The sequence below is a fragment of the Rhineura floridana genome, chromosome 1, assembly GCF_030035675.1.
Source record: "Rhineura floridana isolate rRhiFlo1 chromosome 1, rRhiFlo1.hap2, whole genome shotgun sequence".
Lineage (NCBI taxonomy): Eukaryota > Metazoa > Chordata > Lepidosauria > Squamata > Rhineuridae > Rhineura > Rhineura floridana.
The window spans coordinates 95144867-95165166 of NC_084480.1; the positions used below are offsets into that span (position 1 = coordinate 95144867).

The 20300-nt window shown below is 43.3% G+C and overlaps 1 protein-coding gene across 2 annotated transcripts in view; it reads left to right on the forward strand.

Moving 5' to 3' along the window:
- LOC133384715 (fructose-1,6-bisphosphatase isozyme 2) overlaps positions 1 to 4916 on the forward strand; it is a 29863-nt gene extending 24947 nt beyond the window's left edge. For both annotated transcript variants that reach the window (XM_061626534.1, XM_061626533.1), the window contains 2 exons: positions 1119 to 1238; positions 4595 to 4916. In XM_061626534.1, the coding sequence (XP_061482518.1) occupies positions 1119 to 1238; positions 4595 to 4792 (318 nt within the window). In that variant the 3' untranslated portion in view covers positions 4793 to 4916. The remainder of the gene's footprint in view (positions 1 to 1118; positions 1239 to 4594) is intronic.
- The last annotated feature ends 15384 nt before the right edge of the window (positions 4917 to 20300 follow it).

Below are 20300 nucleotides of genomic sequence, written 5' to 3' on the forward strand. Positions count from 1 at the left end.
CCTAACATCTATCCATGAACTACAAAGAAAATGCTTCATGAGCCATTGCTGGGCCATCCCTATTACACTTTTATTAGAAGGACATCTAACCATATTTTCTATGCCTACAGGCCTATGCAATTGTTTAAAATATTTTTGAGTAGCCAGTCATTTTAATAATTGTTCTGCTTTTATTTTAAAAGTTTTTTTCGTTGCTGTGCCCTGCCCTGATGTTTTGTGAGAGGGCAGCATATACATACTTTAATAATTAAAACAAAATTAGCAGAGCATTCCTACTATCTATCTCTCAGAAAATATTTGAATGAATGATGCCAAAAGCAAAGCTGTAATGATCAAAGAACCCAAGAGATCTTATTAGCAGATCTCAGGTGTGGGCAATAAATACAAACTGAAGGATCTAAGAGAGTTGTACTTTCAGGTTGGGAACAGAGTCATCAGGATGACTCTAAAACTGCAACATTATCTTGACGGGTCCTCTTTGTATTAGATTTGGAAACAATACCTTGTTTGTCTCTTGGTATCTTCAGTCTCTCCTGAGGCCCAGCATTAATGAGTCTATCCTAACTAGGTTGTAAGACTTCACCTGGAGACAGGATTCATTCCTTATATCAGCATGTGCTGGCTGGGACCAATAAGAATTGTAGATCATAATATATGGTGGACACCAGGTTGCCAAAGGCACTCCAAGACATTGAAAAAGGACATTGCCGTTCTGCCTGATGCCTTGATCCTCCACTGGTCATCTTATCCACCCTCATCCTTTGCCAGCTACAGACCATAAGAATATTTGTTGTCCCACAACAAATGGGGACAAAGGGTAAGGTTGGCTGGTGGAAAAGCAGCAGCTACAAGACAGCCTCCCTTGGTGTGTGAGTGCTTTTAAAGATACCATCACTGACCAAGGATTTAGCAATCATCTTAATATCTAACCTCACTTTTCTTAATTTCCTTAAAAAACAAATCATTGCCTCATGTAAGGAATAGTCCATTCATTAATGGATTTTCTTGACATGCTTCTCCCACCACCGGTGAGTTCTTTCTCAGTCTAACTTCAGCTTTTGCACGGCAAACTAACGTGTGCAAACATTGGCCAATTCATCTACCTCTCTGTTTCACAGGAAGGTGTTTCTCCTTATGGTGCCAGATACGTAGGCTCCATGGTGGCAGACGTTCACCGTACCCTAGTGTATGGTGGGATCTTTTTGTATCCAGCTAACCAGAAGAGCCCAAAAGGAAAGGTAACTTTTTCTTTTCTTGAGCTTGGTTTTTGGGTTGGTCCTAAAGGTGTTTAAAAAAAAAACGATACTTGATAAACAAATAGCTAGGTGGCTTAACTTTTCTTGCCCCATATGTGTGAACTAGAGATTTACCAGCATACATTTTGGTCCTTTACCTTCTACTAGTAGCACTGGCTCACTTGTCGCTGTGCCTGAGATCAGTGTCCTTGATTATTATAGTGTATTGTCCCTTACCCCACCACAGCTATCCCTGCTTTCTGCCTATGCACAAGGAACTCTGGGACTGGTAGTTCCTGAGAGATCGTGTCATATAGAGAAACACACATCTCTTTGTCTCTCAAATTACATGTCCTAGTATAACTGCATAAGCTGAAGGTCCCAGGTTCAGTCTCCAGCATCTTGAGGTAGGACTGGAAGAGACTCCTGCCCGAAACCCGGGAGAGCTGCTGCCAGTCAGTGTAGACAACACTGAGCTAGATGGACCAATGGTCTGACTCTGTATAAGGCAACTTACGTTCCTATGTGACTGTACAAGCACAATCTCTCTGTTCTAGAGCAGGGTCTGGGCCATCAACTCACTGTTTAGAACATTGCTTGTTCTGCTCTAACAGAGCTTTTGATGAGCTCCAACAAATCCCACAAGATCTGGACAATAGTTACATAAATACAGGGAAATAAGTTTTCACAAATATTCACAAATATCCTCAAGCATAACATACGATTTAGCCACCCCACCCCCGTAATAGGGTTGCAGCTGGGCCTCCTGGATATATGGGTCCCAGTACTCTTCCCAAATGCTTGGAACCTGCATGTAATCCACCACCAGTGAACAAAACTACAAGTGGATCATCATTTCTATCTTGGAAATTACTTTGCCTACACTTAAAAAATTGCATCTCAGCCTGTAACCAAAGCCAGTCTGCTGTGTGGTTTTTACAAGCCAAGCAAGGCCCTGATGAAATCAGCAGTTTTCTCATTCCCAAACAGAGAGTGGTGGGAATCTATATACTCCATAGTATATAGTGCTGATTGGATTTTGTAGCAGAAAAGTAGTGACTCCCTAGGAATGCTTGCTATTAAGAAGTTTTATTAGTTAGTCCTGGACTGAATTAGCACCATGCAAGATTGCAACTCTCTATAAAACAACTGGCTGGTGTACAAAATGTTTCAGGGGAAAAAGATGCTATGGTTGAACTGGCAGAGAATGACTTGATTGGCTGAACAGTGTACTATGAAATGCAGACTGTTGTACATTTCTGGGCACAGGTGCATGTCTGTGTCACATGTTTTCAGTTCATTCTCTGTAAACTGCTTTGTCAAATACAAAAGGAAATAATATATGATGAAACATTTCCTTCTGCCCACCTGTTACACAAGCAGCTTCAGAATCTTGGTGAGTTAAGAGAGCTGCAGGAGCCATAGACCTCATTAAGCTAACAACATTGAAGTTACAGTAGTTTGGAAGAGTCCGAGAATGGATCAATAAAATGGAGAAAAAACTAGAAAGTATTCTATATGGAAAAGAACCTAATGGTTAACAAAATATAAAGTCCACTGTGGGCATATTGATGGTGAGAGCAGGTAACAGAGAAAACCAAATTCTCACTCCACTAACTTGTGGAGCAATGGGAATAAATATATAAGTATTGATTAAACAGCCATGGAAAACAAAACCATGTTGTCAAGGTGATCTTAAACCCTGGAGATCTGCTACCAGTTAGTGCAGACCATACTGAGCTAGGTGGGTAAATGATCTGACTCAGTATAGGACAGCTTCCTATTTTCCTATGATATGAATATGATATTCCAAGATTTGCAAACAGTGTAGACAATGTCGGAATCTTCAGACGTGGGCATTGCCGTTAGCAATCTATAAATATGGCTACAGCAAGGAAAACCCATCAGATGTTCTCCAATAGATAAGAAGGGTTTCCATCAGATAAAATAAACACAGGGGAGAACAAATTCCATGGAATTATAACCAGAATGGATCTAATCCCCATAATGATGATGTACCAGGAGGAAAGAGAATGATAAAAAAACTAATGTAACACTTTCATTGAACTTCAGTTTCACAGAAGCAGCAACAGTCCTGATTTTAGAGAAAATTGTCAGTGCTGTTTTCTGGTGCAATAGCAGATTAAGAGCATCACAAATGAAAATCTGAATTCAATGGCAAATTTTGGTGGGGGGGACACAAGCAATTTATCTCTACTTGTTTGCAACAGTTTTACAGCAGCACAAAGTATTAACATTTCAGCGTCTGACACCTTAATTTCAATTACTGTGATCCTAGAAAGAGACCTTACAAAAAGTAACCAGCTACTTGAGGTCCGGTGCACAGTAAGAAGATGGGGTGAAGGGGTGATATACATAAGAGTGCATGAACTAAGAGGAATATAGGAAGTTGCCTTCTCCATGATCAGACCATTTTTCAATTAGAGCAGTATGGGAAGTCCATTAGGAGGGCATGAAGGCAAGGAACCCTTTGTTATTGGTCGTACCCAGCAACTGGTTTTCAGCAACACACCACTGCTGCACGTGGAAGTTCCATACAGGCATTATGACTAGTTATTGTTTATAGATCTAACTGCCAATAATTTGTCTATTTTCCCTTTGAAGCCTTCTAGACGAGTCGCCATCACCACATCCTGTGGCAATGATTTGCATGCATTATTTATGCACTACATGCAGAAAAGGTGCTTTCTTTTGGTGGTCCTGAATTTACTGCCAATCAATTTAATCTGATGACTCTGAATGCCAAACTAGGCCTCTGCTTAATATGTAGCAGGTGTCTACTTATTTTATTTATTTATTTATTTATTATTTGATATATATCCTACCCTTCCTCCCAGCAATTTTCCTTAACTAATTACAGTGGTGGGAGAGCCAATTTTCACATGAAGGCAGCCTGCAGGAAGGGGAGACATCACTTCACTTTCCTGCCAGGATCAAAATAGCAATCACACACACACCTTTGGTGAATCTGGGAGCCTTCAGAAAAAAGTTCCCATTGTCACCAATGGGCATTCCTCCACCCCCACCCCCCATCCTCACTCCTAGCTATTGGGAGGAAGGGGCATGATTTCCATTCTAATCTTGGTGTGGCAAAGAAGAGATAACTAATTTCCACTGATATCACTAGGAGGGATTTCAGCATGTTGTTTGTTTTCCAATGGAAATAATAAATACTTAAGTTTGATTGGATTGTTGTGATAGTTGTTGTTAAAAAAACAGAATTAAAAGACAAAGAGTGCCTAGTTTGCAAAAATTTGTTGTAGTGAATGTAAGTTCTTCAATTGCTTTCTACACTAATACCCCAAAAATTGAAGGAAGGGTTTTCTCTTCTGCCACAGCTGCGACTCCTTTACGAGTGCAACCCCATAGCTTTCATCATGGAGCAGGCAGGGGGCGTGGCTACAACAGGGACAGAAGCAGTATTGGATGTGAAGCCAGAGTCCATTCATCAAAGAGTCCCTTTTGTCGTTGGGTCTCCAGAGGATGTCCAAGAATACCTTGCCTTTGTGCAGAAACACCAGAAAAGCAGCAAATGACCCTTCCATGCTCCTGCTTTTTGCTGTACACTGAGAATGAAGTTTAAAAGGAATAGAAGACAAGCAATAGAAAAAGCCATTTAATTTTTAAAATAAAATGGTTTATTTTTCTGCTCACACAAAATGTAACTTCGTTGTCTCCATTTCTGTAGTGCACAAATAAAAACACAACCTGTTCAATGACAATTAGTGAAGGAAACGAGCTGCTTGCCATTCACCTCATTTTCTCAGACAATATGTTTTGAGTGTCAGTGTTCAAACTGTCAATTCATCTGATCTGTCTGCTGCAGGTGTTTGTTTCCCATTAAACCACAAATGACAGAGGCGCACCAGTCTTGTGATCTGTGAGGTGGTGTGCTTATCTTCCCAGTTTTATTGTGGGGTCAATTGATCAAAACAAGAATGCAACTGTCCTTGGCTGTCAGCCCATAAGGTCTGGATTTTTGCATAGCCAACATGACCCCACTTTGGGCTGATTAAGATTGCTTCTCTTCTGTGTTTTGCTAGGTTACTTATGTTAACTCAATGCATCCTCTCTCTAAGCAGGGATTTTACCTCTAGCTGGCGTACACAGATAACTCTCCCCCTGTTTTTCCCCCAGTGAAGAGGCCATGTTGGTCTGTTGCAGCAAAATACAACAAAAACTCCTGTGAAACCTTCAAAACACCTTCAAAAACTTTTGAGGCTGGAATCAAAGTCACTTTTTTAACAAAAAGTTTTTTAAAGGGAGGTTCCATTATAGAACATTAAACAAAAAAGTTATTTATCATTCTGATTCATAATTGAACTTAACTGAAACTCACTGTTATTTATTTATTATTTGATTTGTATCCCGCCCTTCCTCCCAGCAGGATCCCAGGGCAGCAAACAAAAGCATTAAAAACCCTTTAAAACATCATAAAACAGACTTTAAAATACATTAAAACCAAATATCTTTAAAAACATTTTTTTTACGTTTTCAAGACATCTTAAAAAAAGGTTAAAACATTGTTAAAAAAAAGATTTAAAAACATATTAAAAAGCAATTCCAACACAGACGCAGACTGGGATAAGGTCTCGACTTAAATGGACAGACTGCCTTCAAGTCGGTCCCGACTTATGGCTACCCTATGAACAGGGTTTTCATGGTAAGGGGTATTCAGAGGGGGTTTACCATTGCCTCCTAATGAGGCTAGTCCTCCCCAGCTGGCTAGGGCTGGCTCAGCTTGCCACAGCTGCACAAGCCAGCCCCTTCCTTGTCCACAACCGCCAGCTGGGGGGCAACTGGGCTCCTTGGTACGTAACCCCTGAGCCACTCACTGTGGGGGTGATCTTTGGCTGGCCCTTTATACCCAGGAGACACGAGCGGGGATTTGAACTCACAGACTCTGGACTCCCAGCCAGGCTCTCCTCCCCACTGTGCTATACCAGCTGTTCTCAACTTAAAAGGCTTGTTGAAAGAGGGAGGTCTTCAATAGGCACTGAAAAAATAACAGAGATGGCGCCTGTCTAATATTTAAGGGGAGGGAATTCCAAAGGGTAGGTCCTGCCATGCTACAGATCTGTTTCCTATGTTGTGCGGAACAGACCTCCTGATAAGATGGTATCTGCAGGAGGCCCTCACCTGCAGAGCACAGTGATCGACTGGGTATATAAGGGATAAGACGGTGTTTCAGGTATCCTGGTCCCAAGCTGAATAGGGCTCTGTACACCAGAACCTTGAACTTGGCCAGGTAGCAAATGGGCAGCCAGTGCAATTCTTTCAGCAACGGGGTGACATGTTGGTGATATCCTGCCCCAGTGAGCAGTCTTGCTGCCACATTTTGCACCAGCTGCAGCTTCCAGACCAACCTCAAGGGCAGCTCAACATAGAGCGCATTACAGTAATTGAGCCTAGAGGCTACCAGTGCATGGACATGAGCGGTCAGGCTATTCCTGTCCAGAAATTGCCGCAGCTGTCTTGCCAGTCAAAGCTGGTAAAAGGCACTCCTAGCCACTGAGGTCACTGTGATGTTCCTGCTTATACTGTAAATATGGTAAGTGCTGGTTATATAGAAGACATATGGTAAGTGGAGTGAAAGAGGAGGGGGAGTACATGAGCAGTAGAATGCTGGATGATTGGCTGAGCGTTTGAATGGCTGGGAGTATAAATGGAGGAATGACAGTTGAATCAGGGTGTGGATGTTGGAGGTTTAGAGAGGTGAAAGAGAAGTTTTGGTGGTGTTTGGAGGTTGTTGTTGTTGAGAGTGAGTCGGAGTTCTTAGGCAATTGATGAGAAGTAAAGTACATGTCAGAACATATATGAAACCATAAGCTTGTCAACAAAGTAATTAAGTAATCTTGCTATTTTTAGTGTTCAATAAATATTTCTTGGTTTACAAAAAGCCTGATTCTTCAGCTGGGATACACAATCCAGGGGGGATGGCAGAGTAACCAAGGCTGAACAGTAATTGTATCGAATGGTGGCAGCGGCGGAGGAAAAGATATTGTATCCAGTACCACAGAGAAACCCAGGGCTGTAAGCTTCAGTGCAAGAGGCTGCAGGGGGGGTTGGGAATTACCTATACCCATAGACACAAGGTATCAAGATAGCCTGGCAGAGACTAAGGCACAGTCTAAAGGTTATAGGAGATACAGAGTGTTGGGTAGTAAGGCCTAGCAGGGGGATCTTCTGAGAACTGTGCTAGAGCTGTAAAGGGTAAGAAGAAAACCTGACGTTCCTGTCTGCTGGTAGCCACAAGTGAGAGCTTCACAGGTGGGGCCAGGGAAGGACGTCAAAGTCACCTGGGCCTCTAGCGACAAAGATGGATGCAGGAGCACCCCCAGACTACAGCCCTGCTCTTTCAGGGGGAGTGCAACCCCATCCAAAGCAGGCAACTGACCAATTATCCAACCTTGGGAACCACCAACCCATGGTGCCTCCGTCTTGCTAGGATTCAGTCTGTTTATTGGCCCTCATCCAGCCCACCACCAAATGCAGGCAGAGGTCCAGGGCTTGCATGGCCTCTCCTGATTCAGATGTTACAGATAAATACTGCTGGGTATCATCAGCGTACTGCTGACACCTTGCCCCAAATCTCCCAAGGGCTTCACATAAATGTTAAACAGCATGGGGGACAATATGGTACCCTGCAGCACCCTACAGCACAACTGCCAGGGGGCCAAAAGACAATCACCCAATGCTATTCTCTGAAAATGACCTTGGAGATAGGATCAGAACCACTGTAAAATAGTGCCTCCAATGCCCATATGACCAAGTCAGCCCAGAAGGATACCATGGTCAATGGTATCAAAAGCCACTGAGAGATCAAGTAAGAGTAACAGGGTTGCACTCCCCCTGTCTTTCTCCCGATAAAAGTCATCCATCAGGGCAACAAGGCCAATTCAGTCCCATAACCAGGCCTGAACCCAGACTGGAATGGTTCAAGATAATCTGTTTCATGCAAGAGTACTTGCAATTGCTGCGCCACAACCCTCTCAATCACCTTCCCCAAGAAGGGGGTATTTGTGACCAGTAGGTAATTGTCACAAACCAATGGGTCCAGGGTGGACTTTTTCAGGAGCAGTCAGATCACTGCCTCTTTCAGGGTGGCTGAAACCACACCCACCCCCAATAATGCATTGACCACACCCTGGATCCACTCGGTCAAACCCCCTTGGCAAGCTTTAATAAACCAAGAAGGGCAAGGGTCAAGAGGTCACATTGTTGGCCGCATCATCACAAGCACCTTGTCTACATCATCAGGCCGCATCAATTGAAACTGTTCCCAAGATGTTGCAGTAGACGTTGCACTGGACACCTCATTGGGGACTACAGTAGATGTGGATGGGGCATCAAGACTGCTATGGAGGCGAGCAACTTTCCCCTCAAAGTGCCTTGCAAACAATTCCCAGTGGGCCTCTGAAGGGTCTAAAACTCCATTTCTTAGAGCTGATGTTAACAGACCCCCGACAATACGGAAAAGCTCCACTGGATGGCTACTTGAGGATGCAATGAAGTGGGCCTTCTTCACAGCCCTCAACACCACACAGTAGGCATGGTTATGATGTTTTACTCGTGCCTGATCAGCCTCACAGCACATGTTTTACCACTTGTGCTCTAGCCATCGTCCAGCCTGTTTCATTGCCCTTAACCCATTGGTGCTCCAAGGTGCAAACTGGGCTCCACAATGCTGGAGAGGGCGCTCGGGGGCAACCGTGTCAAGAGCCCGATGTGCTTTGCTGTTCCACAGCGTGACAAAGGTTTCAATAGGCTCACCTGCCCTATCTAGTGGAAACTCCACCAGGGCATTCAGGAATCCAGTGGATTCCATTAGGCACCGGGGGGTGGGTCATCTTAATCTGTCCACTACCCCTGCAAGAAAGGATCGGAGCCATAAGTCTAAACTTCACTAGGAAGCGGTCTAACCATGACAATGTGGTGACATCCACCATCACCCCCATCTCCAGACCACTGATTCCTGCATCTGGAGCAAAAAACAAGTCGAGGGTGTGCCCTGCCCTATGTGTTGAGCCGGTGACAACTTGAGACAGCCCTATGGTCATCATGGAGGCCATGAAGTCCAGAGCTGAAACACTAGAGGCAGCCTCAGCATGGACATTGAAATCACCCAGGATTATTGTTCTGGGCTCCTCCAATACCACAGCCGAGATGGCCTCCACCACCTCAGTCAGAAAAGCTGCCGGGCAGTAGGGTGGACAGTACACCAGCAGCAACCCTAGTCTCCTGTCTCCTCGGCCCAACACCATGTGCAGGTCCTCACATCCAGCTCCAAGACAGAGTGGTTTCCTGGTGATAGAGATGGAGGTTTTGTAGACCACAGCGACTCCTCCCCCCATCCCTGCAGCCTGTGCTGATGTTGCACCGAATATCCAGGTGGGCAAAGCTGGGTCAGATCAACTCCTCCCACCTCACCCACCCAGGTCTTGCTAATGCACACCAAATTGGCACCTTCATCCACGATCAAATAATGGATGAGTGTGGCCTTATTGTGTACCGATCTGGCATTAAACAACAACAGACACAGGCCAGTGGGCACAGCAGATGAGCAATGAGGAACCCATCCATGAGAGGAGCGGCAGCAAAGAACAAGGCATAGATAGCCTTGCCCTCATCTTCTATGGTAATTCACCATCTCCCCGTGGCTATACTTCGCCCTACCTGTGATCACTTAAATTGGGGTGGCATCACCCATGTTCCTCCTTACTAAGACTCCTCTTAAACACTTGATATGGACCCAACAAGGGTCCATCAACAAAACCTACCTGAGCCAATTATCCCAGTAGGCCTCTGTGAGAATTAGGAACAGTAAGACCAACTCAGTATTTTTCACACGGGGCACATCAAATCCCTCTCTGTCTCACACCCAGCAAGGGCCAGCCTTCTGCCAGTTACAGGCTCTCACTCTGAAGGCATGTGGCAACTTTCTCCTATCATTTAGTTCACTGCACAGGCTCTCACCCTGCGCAGGAACTACACATGAGCCACATGCCCTCCCCATTACCCAATCTCCTCCAGATTGGTTAGAAAAAGAAGAAGAAAACTCTGGATTTCTTACTAGAAGTATTAAATTCACAAAGCATATCTAGAACAATAGTACTATCATCAGTGGCGGCTGGTGCCCACTAGACTTCGTGGGGCTGCTATACGGCATAGTCAATGAGGTTACAGCCAACTGCTGTCCCCCCCTCTCCTCCCTTGCAAATATATTGTGGACACATAAGCACTGCAGTTTTACAAATAACACCTAACTAAATTGTAAGGTATCTTACTTTGGTTCAGAAGGGGTCCCTGCTGTCACAGTAGCTTCTCAGATGGGAGAAAAGTTGTGTGGCCTCCACCTGCTCTGGTTCTTTCCCTATCCTTCTCCTTTGCAAAGAAACAGTGGACACTTAAAAATTACAGTTTTAATAATACTGAGCACCTAACAAAGCTTTAGTCCTATGCTGGCTGTCACGAGTGTGCACACAGTTAATTCTTACCTCCTCAGTAGTGAACAGAAACCTAGATTTCTGCTCATTCAATAATGCTCTCCCAATCCTGTTTAAAAAACACACATGCACAAAGTGAGTGAGTTGCTGGAAGCTCACATTTAGAAGGCACTACAAAAGACTTTAGTGCTATGTTTGCTGCTGTGAGTAAGCCCCACAGAACACAGTGGAGGTTTACTTACTTCAGTGCTTGGAAAGTTCATTTTAAAAGAGGAACAAAATAGTTCAAGTTCATCCAAATGCACTTTTAATTCATAATAATTTCTGCCTGCCACATGCAAGGCACAAGAGTTCTGCTTTCTTGCAGTACCAACCCTAAACCATGCAAAGAACTGAAGTGAATAGTGAAAAGAAAAAAAAGGGGGGGGAAGACACATTTGGGCAACTTGATAATATATGTTTAAATTAAAACATATTTAAAATGAGCACCTGTAATTGTATAAATCTAATGGTTAGAGTGTTGAACTAGAACCTGGAAGACCAGGGTTCAATTACACCTACTTAAATGAACACAGTGGGTCTTACTTCTAAGTAAAATGAACAGGATTATGTTAGTTACTACAGTTAAATCATACCTGCTCCTCTGTATAGCAAACCATTATATATGTGAGACTATGTGTCACAGCAAATATTATTTTCAGGAATATTATGTTTTATCTATTAAGCTATGCCTGGCTTATTCCCTGGTATGCAGAAAGAGTCTCCCTGACATGGAGCAGTATATTCAAGTATGATGGATAATAGTCAATCGCAAAAGATTTCCAGAGTTTCCAGAGTTTCTTTTTTTCACACCATACGATTAGTTCTGAATACTGTAGCAGAAAGTTCCACAAGTTCCTCCAGGATTCCACTGGTGCAGGGACTCAGATGTTCACACAAGGTATCTCTAAGTTTCTTGGTTTTTATAAGAGCAGGGATTTGCTTAACTCAAAATTCCTTCTCCTTCTGCTCAATCACATCTACACAGGTTCCACCTCCTTACTCAAAGTGTAATTGGTACATCAGTGAACTAAGGGCAATGAAGCAGTCTGGATGACGGCTAGAGCGCAAGTGGCAAAAGACATGCTGTAAGGCTGACTGGACACAAGTAAAACATCATAACTGTGCCTACTGTGTGGCAGTGAGGGCAGCAAAGAAGGCCCACTCTGCCTCCATTGCATCCTCAAGTAGCCTTCCAGTGGAGCTTTTCCATGCTGTCAGGGGTCTGTTGAGATTTAGACCCACTGTGAATTCTTTGCAAGGCACTTTGAGGGTAAAGTTGCTCACCTCTGTAACAATCTTGATGTCCCATCCACATCTACTTTGGTCCCCAGGGAGGTGTCCAGTGCAACATCTGCTGTAACATGTTGGGAACAGTTTCAGTTGATGCGACCTGATTACATGGAAATGGACTGCCTTCAAGTCGATCCCAACTTATGGCTACCCTATGAATAGGGTTTTCATGGTAAGCGGTATTCAGAGGGGGTTTACCATTGCCTCCTTCTGAGGCTAGTCCTCCCCAGCTGGCTAAGGCCTGCTCAGTTTGCCACAGCTGCACAAGCCAGCCCCTTCCTTGTCCACAACTGCCAGCTGGGGGGCAAATGGGCTCCCTGGGACTATGCAGCTTGCCCATGGCTGCAACAGGTGGCAGGGCACGTAACCCCTGAGCCACTCACTGTGGGGGCAATCTTTAGCTGGCCCTTGACACCCAGGAGACACGAGCAGGGATTTGAGCTCACAGACTCTGGACTTCCAGCCAGGCTCTCCTCCACACTGTGCTATACCAGCTTCATGGTTACACGGACAAGGTGCTTATGACAATGCAGCTAGATCATATCCTCTCAATCCTTGCCCTTCTTGGCTTATCAAAGCTTGCCGAGGAGTATGACTGAGTGGATGCAGGGTGTGGTCAATGCATCATTGCAGGAGAAAGTGGTCCCAGCTGCCCTGAAAGAGGTGGTGATCCAACCACTCCTGAAAAAAACAAAACACCCTTGACCCATTAGTTTGTGACAACTACCACCAGGTCACAAATACTCCCTTTTTAGAGGAGGTGATTGAGAGGGTTGTGGCACAACAATTGCAAGTACTCTTAGATGAAACAGATTATCTAGACCCATTCCAGTCTGGGTTCAGGCCTGGTCATGGGACTGAATCGGCCTTGGTTGCCCTGATGCATAACCTTTATCAGGAGAAGGACAGGGGGAGTGTGACCCTGTTGTTCTTACTTGATCCCTCAGTTACTTTTGATGCCATTGATCATGGTATCCTTCTGAACTGACTTGGTGAGATGGGTATTGGAGACACTGTTTTACAGTGTTTCTGATCTTATTTTCAGGGTTGTTTTTAGAGAATAGCATTGGGTGATTGTCTTTCAGCCTCCTGGCAGTTGTGCTGTGGGGTGCTGCAGGGTACCATCTTGTCTCCCATGCTTTGCCCTGGAAATTGGGTTGGACCATAGCAATGACTGTGATTGGCTGTGCTATCCAAAGATGATTGGCTATCCAAACATGATTGGCCAGAAGAAAAGATGGACAGAAACAAGTCCAGAGTGTCTCTAAATGTGAGGTATTGCATTGAATATGAATGTAAGGAACAGAGAAAGGACACTGGGCTATAAGTGTGGGGCTTTGGGGTAGGCAGTGCCCCACCCACCCTTAGTGAGGGGCTTCCATTGACTATCATAGTGACAACTGTTGTGAATGAGAGGGAGTGGGTTTGTTGCTCAAGCGCTCCAAGTCTACCTTAATAGCACAACCTGAATTTGATGGTGTGTGATTAAACACTATCCAGAAATAGCAATAGTCTGAAAGTGCCCTTGGCCCTCTGATGAGTTTAGGTATATTATATGTGTGTTTGCTCATACATATTGGTTGCATTCACAGTACCCATAAAACATCTTAGGAATGTGCCTTGCCCCTTAAATAACAACACATAATTCTGTGTCAAATGGATGTTTCGAGTACACTATTCCTGGCCATAGCTAGGGAAAAGCAGTCTCCTACTAACAATAGACAAAATAAACCCCTGAACATATATCAGTGGAACTTGAAACATATCTTATCTGAAAACAAAAGATGTGCACATGCACTGAGACAAAGCACAGAGATATCTGTTGGAGCATCTAAGCAGAGGCCAATCAGAGTCACAGCAAAACATTAACATACAAACAAGATTTGTCTGTGGTTATTATCTCTGCCTGATTACCATAGCTCTGAAGTGGCTGTAAGTTTGCCTGAAGCCTGAAGCACTGTTTTGCCATGTGTCATGGTTAAATGTTTAACACCTGAAACCACTGTTTGCCGCACAAGTCCTGCCAGCACAAGCTTTTGCTGGAACAAACTTGGCTTGTACAAGGTAAAGGATCTTTGAGGATGAGAGTCTTGGGAGAAGCCAGAGCTTCCAACATGATATGGAATGAGAAGAGCACTCAATAACCCTGCAGTTAATCCTTGTCATATTTTACTTCACTGTCACTGCAACTATCTTTAGGTGTATTATGTATATTTTTCATTTACAGTTCACCTCATCCTAAAGCATGTAGATATAACCTTTTTGCAGAATAGTTTCCATATGTTTTGATTAGTCTTACTGAATGTGCTCGTGAAATACAAGGAATTGTATGAAACAGGTAAAGTTTCCAGGACTGCACCCCTCGTCACTCTCAGTTCTTTCTCAATTCTTTCTCTCTCTGGCACTCCATTTCCCTTCTCATTATATCTCTCTCTTCCTGACTCCTATGAAACTCCCATTTCTTTCCATTCTATTCTCCCCTTCTTCTTTCACTCCACTTTCTGTTCAGTTCTCAGGTGATGATCTGAGCCTTGAAAAACATGCAGTGCTGAAAGAGGAAGTAGGACAGAGCGCCCTCTTCCAACTTCCTCCTTCAGCTCTATGTCCTTGTCAAGAGGAAACCACCCTTGCCACCTCACAATGAAGGTAACCACCCTTCAAGATAATCGTCCTTGCCACCACGTGATGAAGAGGGCAGCGAATGGAGGGAAGGCTTTTCAGGTGCCATGGGCACCACATTGATAACCCTCAGAAGTTATAGTGTGTTAATTCACTTATTTCAAAATGTCATAAGCCAGTCCTGTTGAATTTGGGAGCACTCCTGTGTATTCTGTTGAGTACACATCTGACCTTTTGTCCCAAAGTCCTGTCTTGATGGCACCAAGTATTAGGTAAGCTTTCAAAGTGTTTAGCTTTGCTTATTAAATGCAACAAGTAAAGAAACATGCTAAATTATATAACTCTTTGTGCATACAAATGGGAAACCCACATTACTGGAAGCCACTATTGAAAAGTCTCCAGAAGCCCCAGTTGGTCCAGAATATAAATGCCAGGCTCTTAAAAGATGCCATGTGCCAGCCATATCACTCTGATTTTGAACCAAGTGACTCACACAATTGGTTCCAGTACAAGGTGCTGGTTTTGACCTTTAAAGCTGTGAGTGGTTTGGGATCAGGATTCCTCAAGGATGCTGGCTCTCCTGTATGAACCTACATGCACATTTATGTAATCTGCAGAAGTAGCCTTCTGTATTCCCCATCCATCAGAAGTACTGAGTGTGGTGAAGAGAGGGATTTTTGTGTGTGTGGGAGCACCAAGGCTGTGGAACTCAAGCCCCCAAGAACCTTGCTCAGCTCAAGCCTTGCTTCCTCTTTGTTTGTAGGCATAAAAGAAGAAATTTATTTTAGAGGGTGTTTGGGCTTCAGTTGATTTGTGTTTAACTGTTGGTGTTTTTATTGCTATTTCCACTCTTTTTTTTTAATTGGCTCATATTGGTTGTTATTATGTTTTATCTGTGTGTAAGCTGCTTTGCGGGCCTGTTTGAGCCAGAAAATGGGTAAGAGAAATATCTTAAACAAATAAAAGAGGATTTGAAACTGGGGATCTAACTTAGTAGGGAAGTGAGGCTAATATGAAACCACTTCTTTAAAATGTATTAGGAAAGCAAAGCCAATGTGCTAAAATAAATTAGGGCCACAATCCAGAAGACAGCACCAGCCGGAGAACAAATGCCACTCTTCATTATGAATACTGAAGTTATACACATCATTAGCTTACGCAGATCTTGCTTACCCATGGCTACAAGGGAAGCCTTGGATGTTGTTTTGAAGGCAGCTTGCATTGTGCACACTGCTACTCCTCGTAAGGAACAACATTTCAGTATGTGGCGCTTTGGATCCCAGCCCAAGTGCATTTGAAAGTGTTTTCCTCCTTTTGTGCACTGCCCATTCTACTATATATTTGGAAAGATGTTAGTTCACTGTTCATGTGGACACTTCTTAAGATAGTTATCTAATTTTGCATCACTTTCAGAGAGGAGAAAAGCAAATTCCAACTGTCAGGGATTTCTCTGAGCTATGATGTAACCTAATATTTTGGGCCCACTATATATGGATTGGGCTTCCGCCCCATCCACAATCCATAGGCAAGAATGGGAAGGGTAGTGGTAGGGCATCTGCTTGCCATGCAGAAGGTCCATGTTCAGTCCTCAGCATCTCCGGGTAGTGCTGGAATCCTGCCTAAAATCCTGGAGAGTCACTGCTAGTGTAGATGATACTGCACTAGATGGGCCAATGGTCTGACTCAGTAGAAGGAAGCCTCCTGTGTTCCTATGGCTGCTTAAGATGGCAGGCAGCTGGGGTTTCACTGGCACCATATTTTGTATGGTGGTCAGTCACCCTGCAAGCAAAATATTTAAAAGTTTATAAAAAGGGGAAGGGGGAGAAGATCCCAGGTCCCAGCACAAAATACCTGGGGTTCAGGACCCCGGTCCACATCCTAATGACACCACTACAGTCGATCTTCTGGTCCCTGGGATGCCCCCGTGGCCCTTTGATTAACTTACATATTTCAATGTACATGTTGTCCTTAATCTTTTTGTTTGTTCAGTTTGGCTTATGGTTAAGATGAGATCATTTTTGTTTCTTTTTGTTGTAAAAAATATTAATCTGGAATCTTCAATATTTTCTGTTAGGCGTGAAACACAGCAACCTACCTGAACAAGAGTGAAAGATCTGACATGTGCAAGCATGGAGCTCATTGCTGGGCCATGAAACTTAAGAAGTGAAGTCAAGCTAAACTCTTCTTGCTGGTTCCTGTACTGATCACCAGTGAAACCGTTTATCAGTGAGGGAAAGAACGTCAAGGAAGAGATAATCGTCCCAACTCCATTGCTCACTCAGCTGTGTGCTGTTGTATTTGATAACAAATGCATTGAGCAAGCCTAATGCTGGCACAGGGCAGAACTGTTTGTTATGCCCCATTGATTCAAAGTGAAATTCAGAATGCTTATTCAGCACAGGCTCTGGAAAGAGAGATGCCAGTTCACTTGAAAAACCCAACAGCAGCAGTTTATCGACCTTTCCTCCAACATTTTCTCTCCCTTTCTTATACCCACCAAGAATACATGAGCAAACCCAGTGTAGGAAGGTGCCTTATTTGTTTTTATAAGTGTTCCATTTCCTGTTCTAGTCTAACCTTTTGTGGTCCCCCGCCCCAATCTTAATGTGTAATAATTCATCATCAACTTTTGTATGTGAGCTTTTTTTTTATGGTTTCATTTATGAGAAAAGCTGGCTGGAAAACTTCAAGCATAAGTAGGCCATGTTCCAAAAAAACAAATAAAAACAAACATCATACAAAGTAATGATGCAACCTCAATCACATGACCTGTACTAAGAACGAAGTCCTGCTTGGTTCTTTGTGACTGACTTCTGACTGAGTCAACATGTGTAGGATCAGGCTGGACTGCTTTGCAAGAACATAGAGTTCAATCATCAACCTATTTATCTCCAGGTTGGGACAGGACAGTGGAAACCTTGCTTATCTAGATTTAAATGTCAAATTATGAACGGACCAACAAAAAAAAGAAAGTGGAAAATGCTGGTGGCACATTTAATTAAAAACAGAAATGGATCACAAGTATTTTGTGCGCAGAGAACGGGTGGCCACACAGAAGGCAGTCTTCTGTTTTGTCCTCTGTTTGAGGGCTATTACATTCTCAGTCCATCAAGAACAGATGACACCACTTAATATAAAAATCTTCTTGGTTACAGAATATTATTCAACTTTTATAACGTTTCACTGTGCAAATTGCTTAGGCATTCATCCTCAAGACAGCCCCTTGGAGGTTAACATCAATACTGCCCCATTTTACAAAAGGTAATGGCAGCCCTGTGTTTTCTAACAGTGCAGTTTAGGAATATTGTTATTTGGAGGCATTTGTTTGGGTGCTCCTGACTGTATACATTGCTTACACAAAATGAAAATTCCACAGAAACTATAGTTACAGGATTTAAACGCATATATAGGTCTAATGGACGTTGTCCTTTCTGTCAAAGCAGATTCAAGCAGTTCTTGAGAGATCTGGTTTCTTAATATTTGAGGAATCATTCGTGGACTCATCCATTTACACCATTATTATGAACAGCGGCAACAGTAGTTGATTTATACCAGGGAATGTTTGTTAATGTACTCTCAGATTGCTCAACTTATATGTAGTACTAAGAGAGCTTAAAAGGAAGGATGGAAACCCTCTTAGGTGGCTGCTCCTGCAAGACAGAAGTGGGATACTGCCACACTTATAACCTCCCATAGATTCCCAGGATCTAAATATTGCATATAAACACATGCAAAAATACCCCAATAGCCTTTTGAAAGGAAATTGAAGCAGAAAAGTGACAAATGGAAAGAGTTAAACATCATCTCTTGCCTGCTGATTCTCTACTCCAAAGTTCTCAAAATACTGAAGCCACTGGAAAGTTTTTATTAAAGACTGCATGTCTAGTTACAGCATTAAAACCTGGTCAACACATGCAGAATGAGGCAGCAGAACCACATGCATCAGTTTTAAGTGTTTCTCCCAAGTTAACAAAATAAATCTTTCTGCAACTAAAAAAACTAGCATAAGGAGAGAACTTTTCTTAGCTTCTTTCCAGTTCTTGCAAGGAATTTTGAATATAGAAGAGCATTCCAAAACCATGATCACCCATCTATAAGCTGAGGTGGCACAGTTCATTCTGCTGCATTTGTAGAACAGATGCCATTTTAGTAGAAAGGACAAAAGATACCCTTTTAAATGTGACCCAGAGGAAAAGATTTCTATCTTACAGGTCCCCTTGCACTACAATTGCATTGCCCTACCATGAAAGATTTCAGTAGGTGGTAATTATAAATCTATTGCAGCAAACGTTCCTTCCAAGATTAATAAGTATAGTATGACATAAGCTGGTTTGCACCATAATTAATTTGTTCTACTTATTAATTTATTGCATTTATATACCGCTCCATAGCCAAAGCTCTTTGGATGGTTTACAACAATTAAAAACATTAAAAACAAATATACAAATTTTAAAAAACACATTTTTAAAAAGCAATTTAGAAACACATGCTAAAATGCCTGGGAGAGAGGAAAGTGACCTGATGCCAAAAAGTTGTGTTGGTGCCAGGTGCACCTTGTCAGAGAACATTCCATAATTTGGGGGCCACCACTGAGAAGGCCCTCTCCCTTGTTGCCAGCCTCCAACCTTCCCTCAGAGTAGGCACCTGGAGGTAGTGTACAGGTGGGTTCGTATCGGGAGAGGCATTCCATCAGGTACTGTGGTCCCAAGCCGTGTAAGGCTTTATAGCAGCCTTTCCCAACCAGTGTGCCTCCAGATCAGAGCTTGGAAAAGTTACTTTTTTGAACTACAACTCCCATCAGCCCAATCCAGTGGCCATGCTTGCTGGGGCTGATGGGAGTTGTAGTTCAAAAAAGTAACTTTTCCAAGCTCTGCAGGCCAGATGTTGTTGGACCACAATTCCCATCTTTCCTGACCATTGGCAATGCTGGCTGAGGCTGATGGGAGTTATGGTCCAACAACATCTGGAGGCACACTGGTTGGGAAAGGCTGCTTTATAGGTTAAAACCAGCACTTTGAATCAAGCTTTGAAACATACAGGCAGCCAATGCAAGTGGGCCAGAATCGGTTTTATATTTAAGGTACACAGGACTTATGGTTATTTCAACTATGGATAGAGAACCTCAACTCCAGCCCCATAGAGGAAACATTGCATTACATGCTGTGCACTGTTTTATTTTAATGCTATGTGCGTTTGTCACTGCTCACAGCAAAAGATGGGGTTATGTCAACCAGAAAGTTGTGATGTTAAGGAATTAAGTATTTGTATGTGAATTGCAAATGCAGTAATACTTCAGTTAACAAAGTAGATGCTTTCCTGGACATTACTTCAACAGAAACTTGGGTACCAGAGGTAGGAATAGCATGGAAATATTAGGGATACGTTCCTGCACCCACTTATAAAAGGTGGGGGCAGCTTCGACAGAGGCTTTAACAGGTGCCTACCTGGTATCCACCCACCTCCCCTCCTTTGAATCATACTGGATCCTTCCCTCCCCAGCCCTGGGAGAAAGCAAGAGATCTCTTTAATGGGAAGCAAACACAGTCTTGTCAGTTTCACCCTAGCAAAGCAAAGGCACAGGCTTATCAGTTTATTGATAGCAAAGCCAAGACACAGGCTGATCAGTTTCAACTTAAAGAAAGGCTCA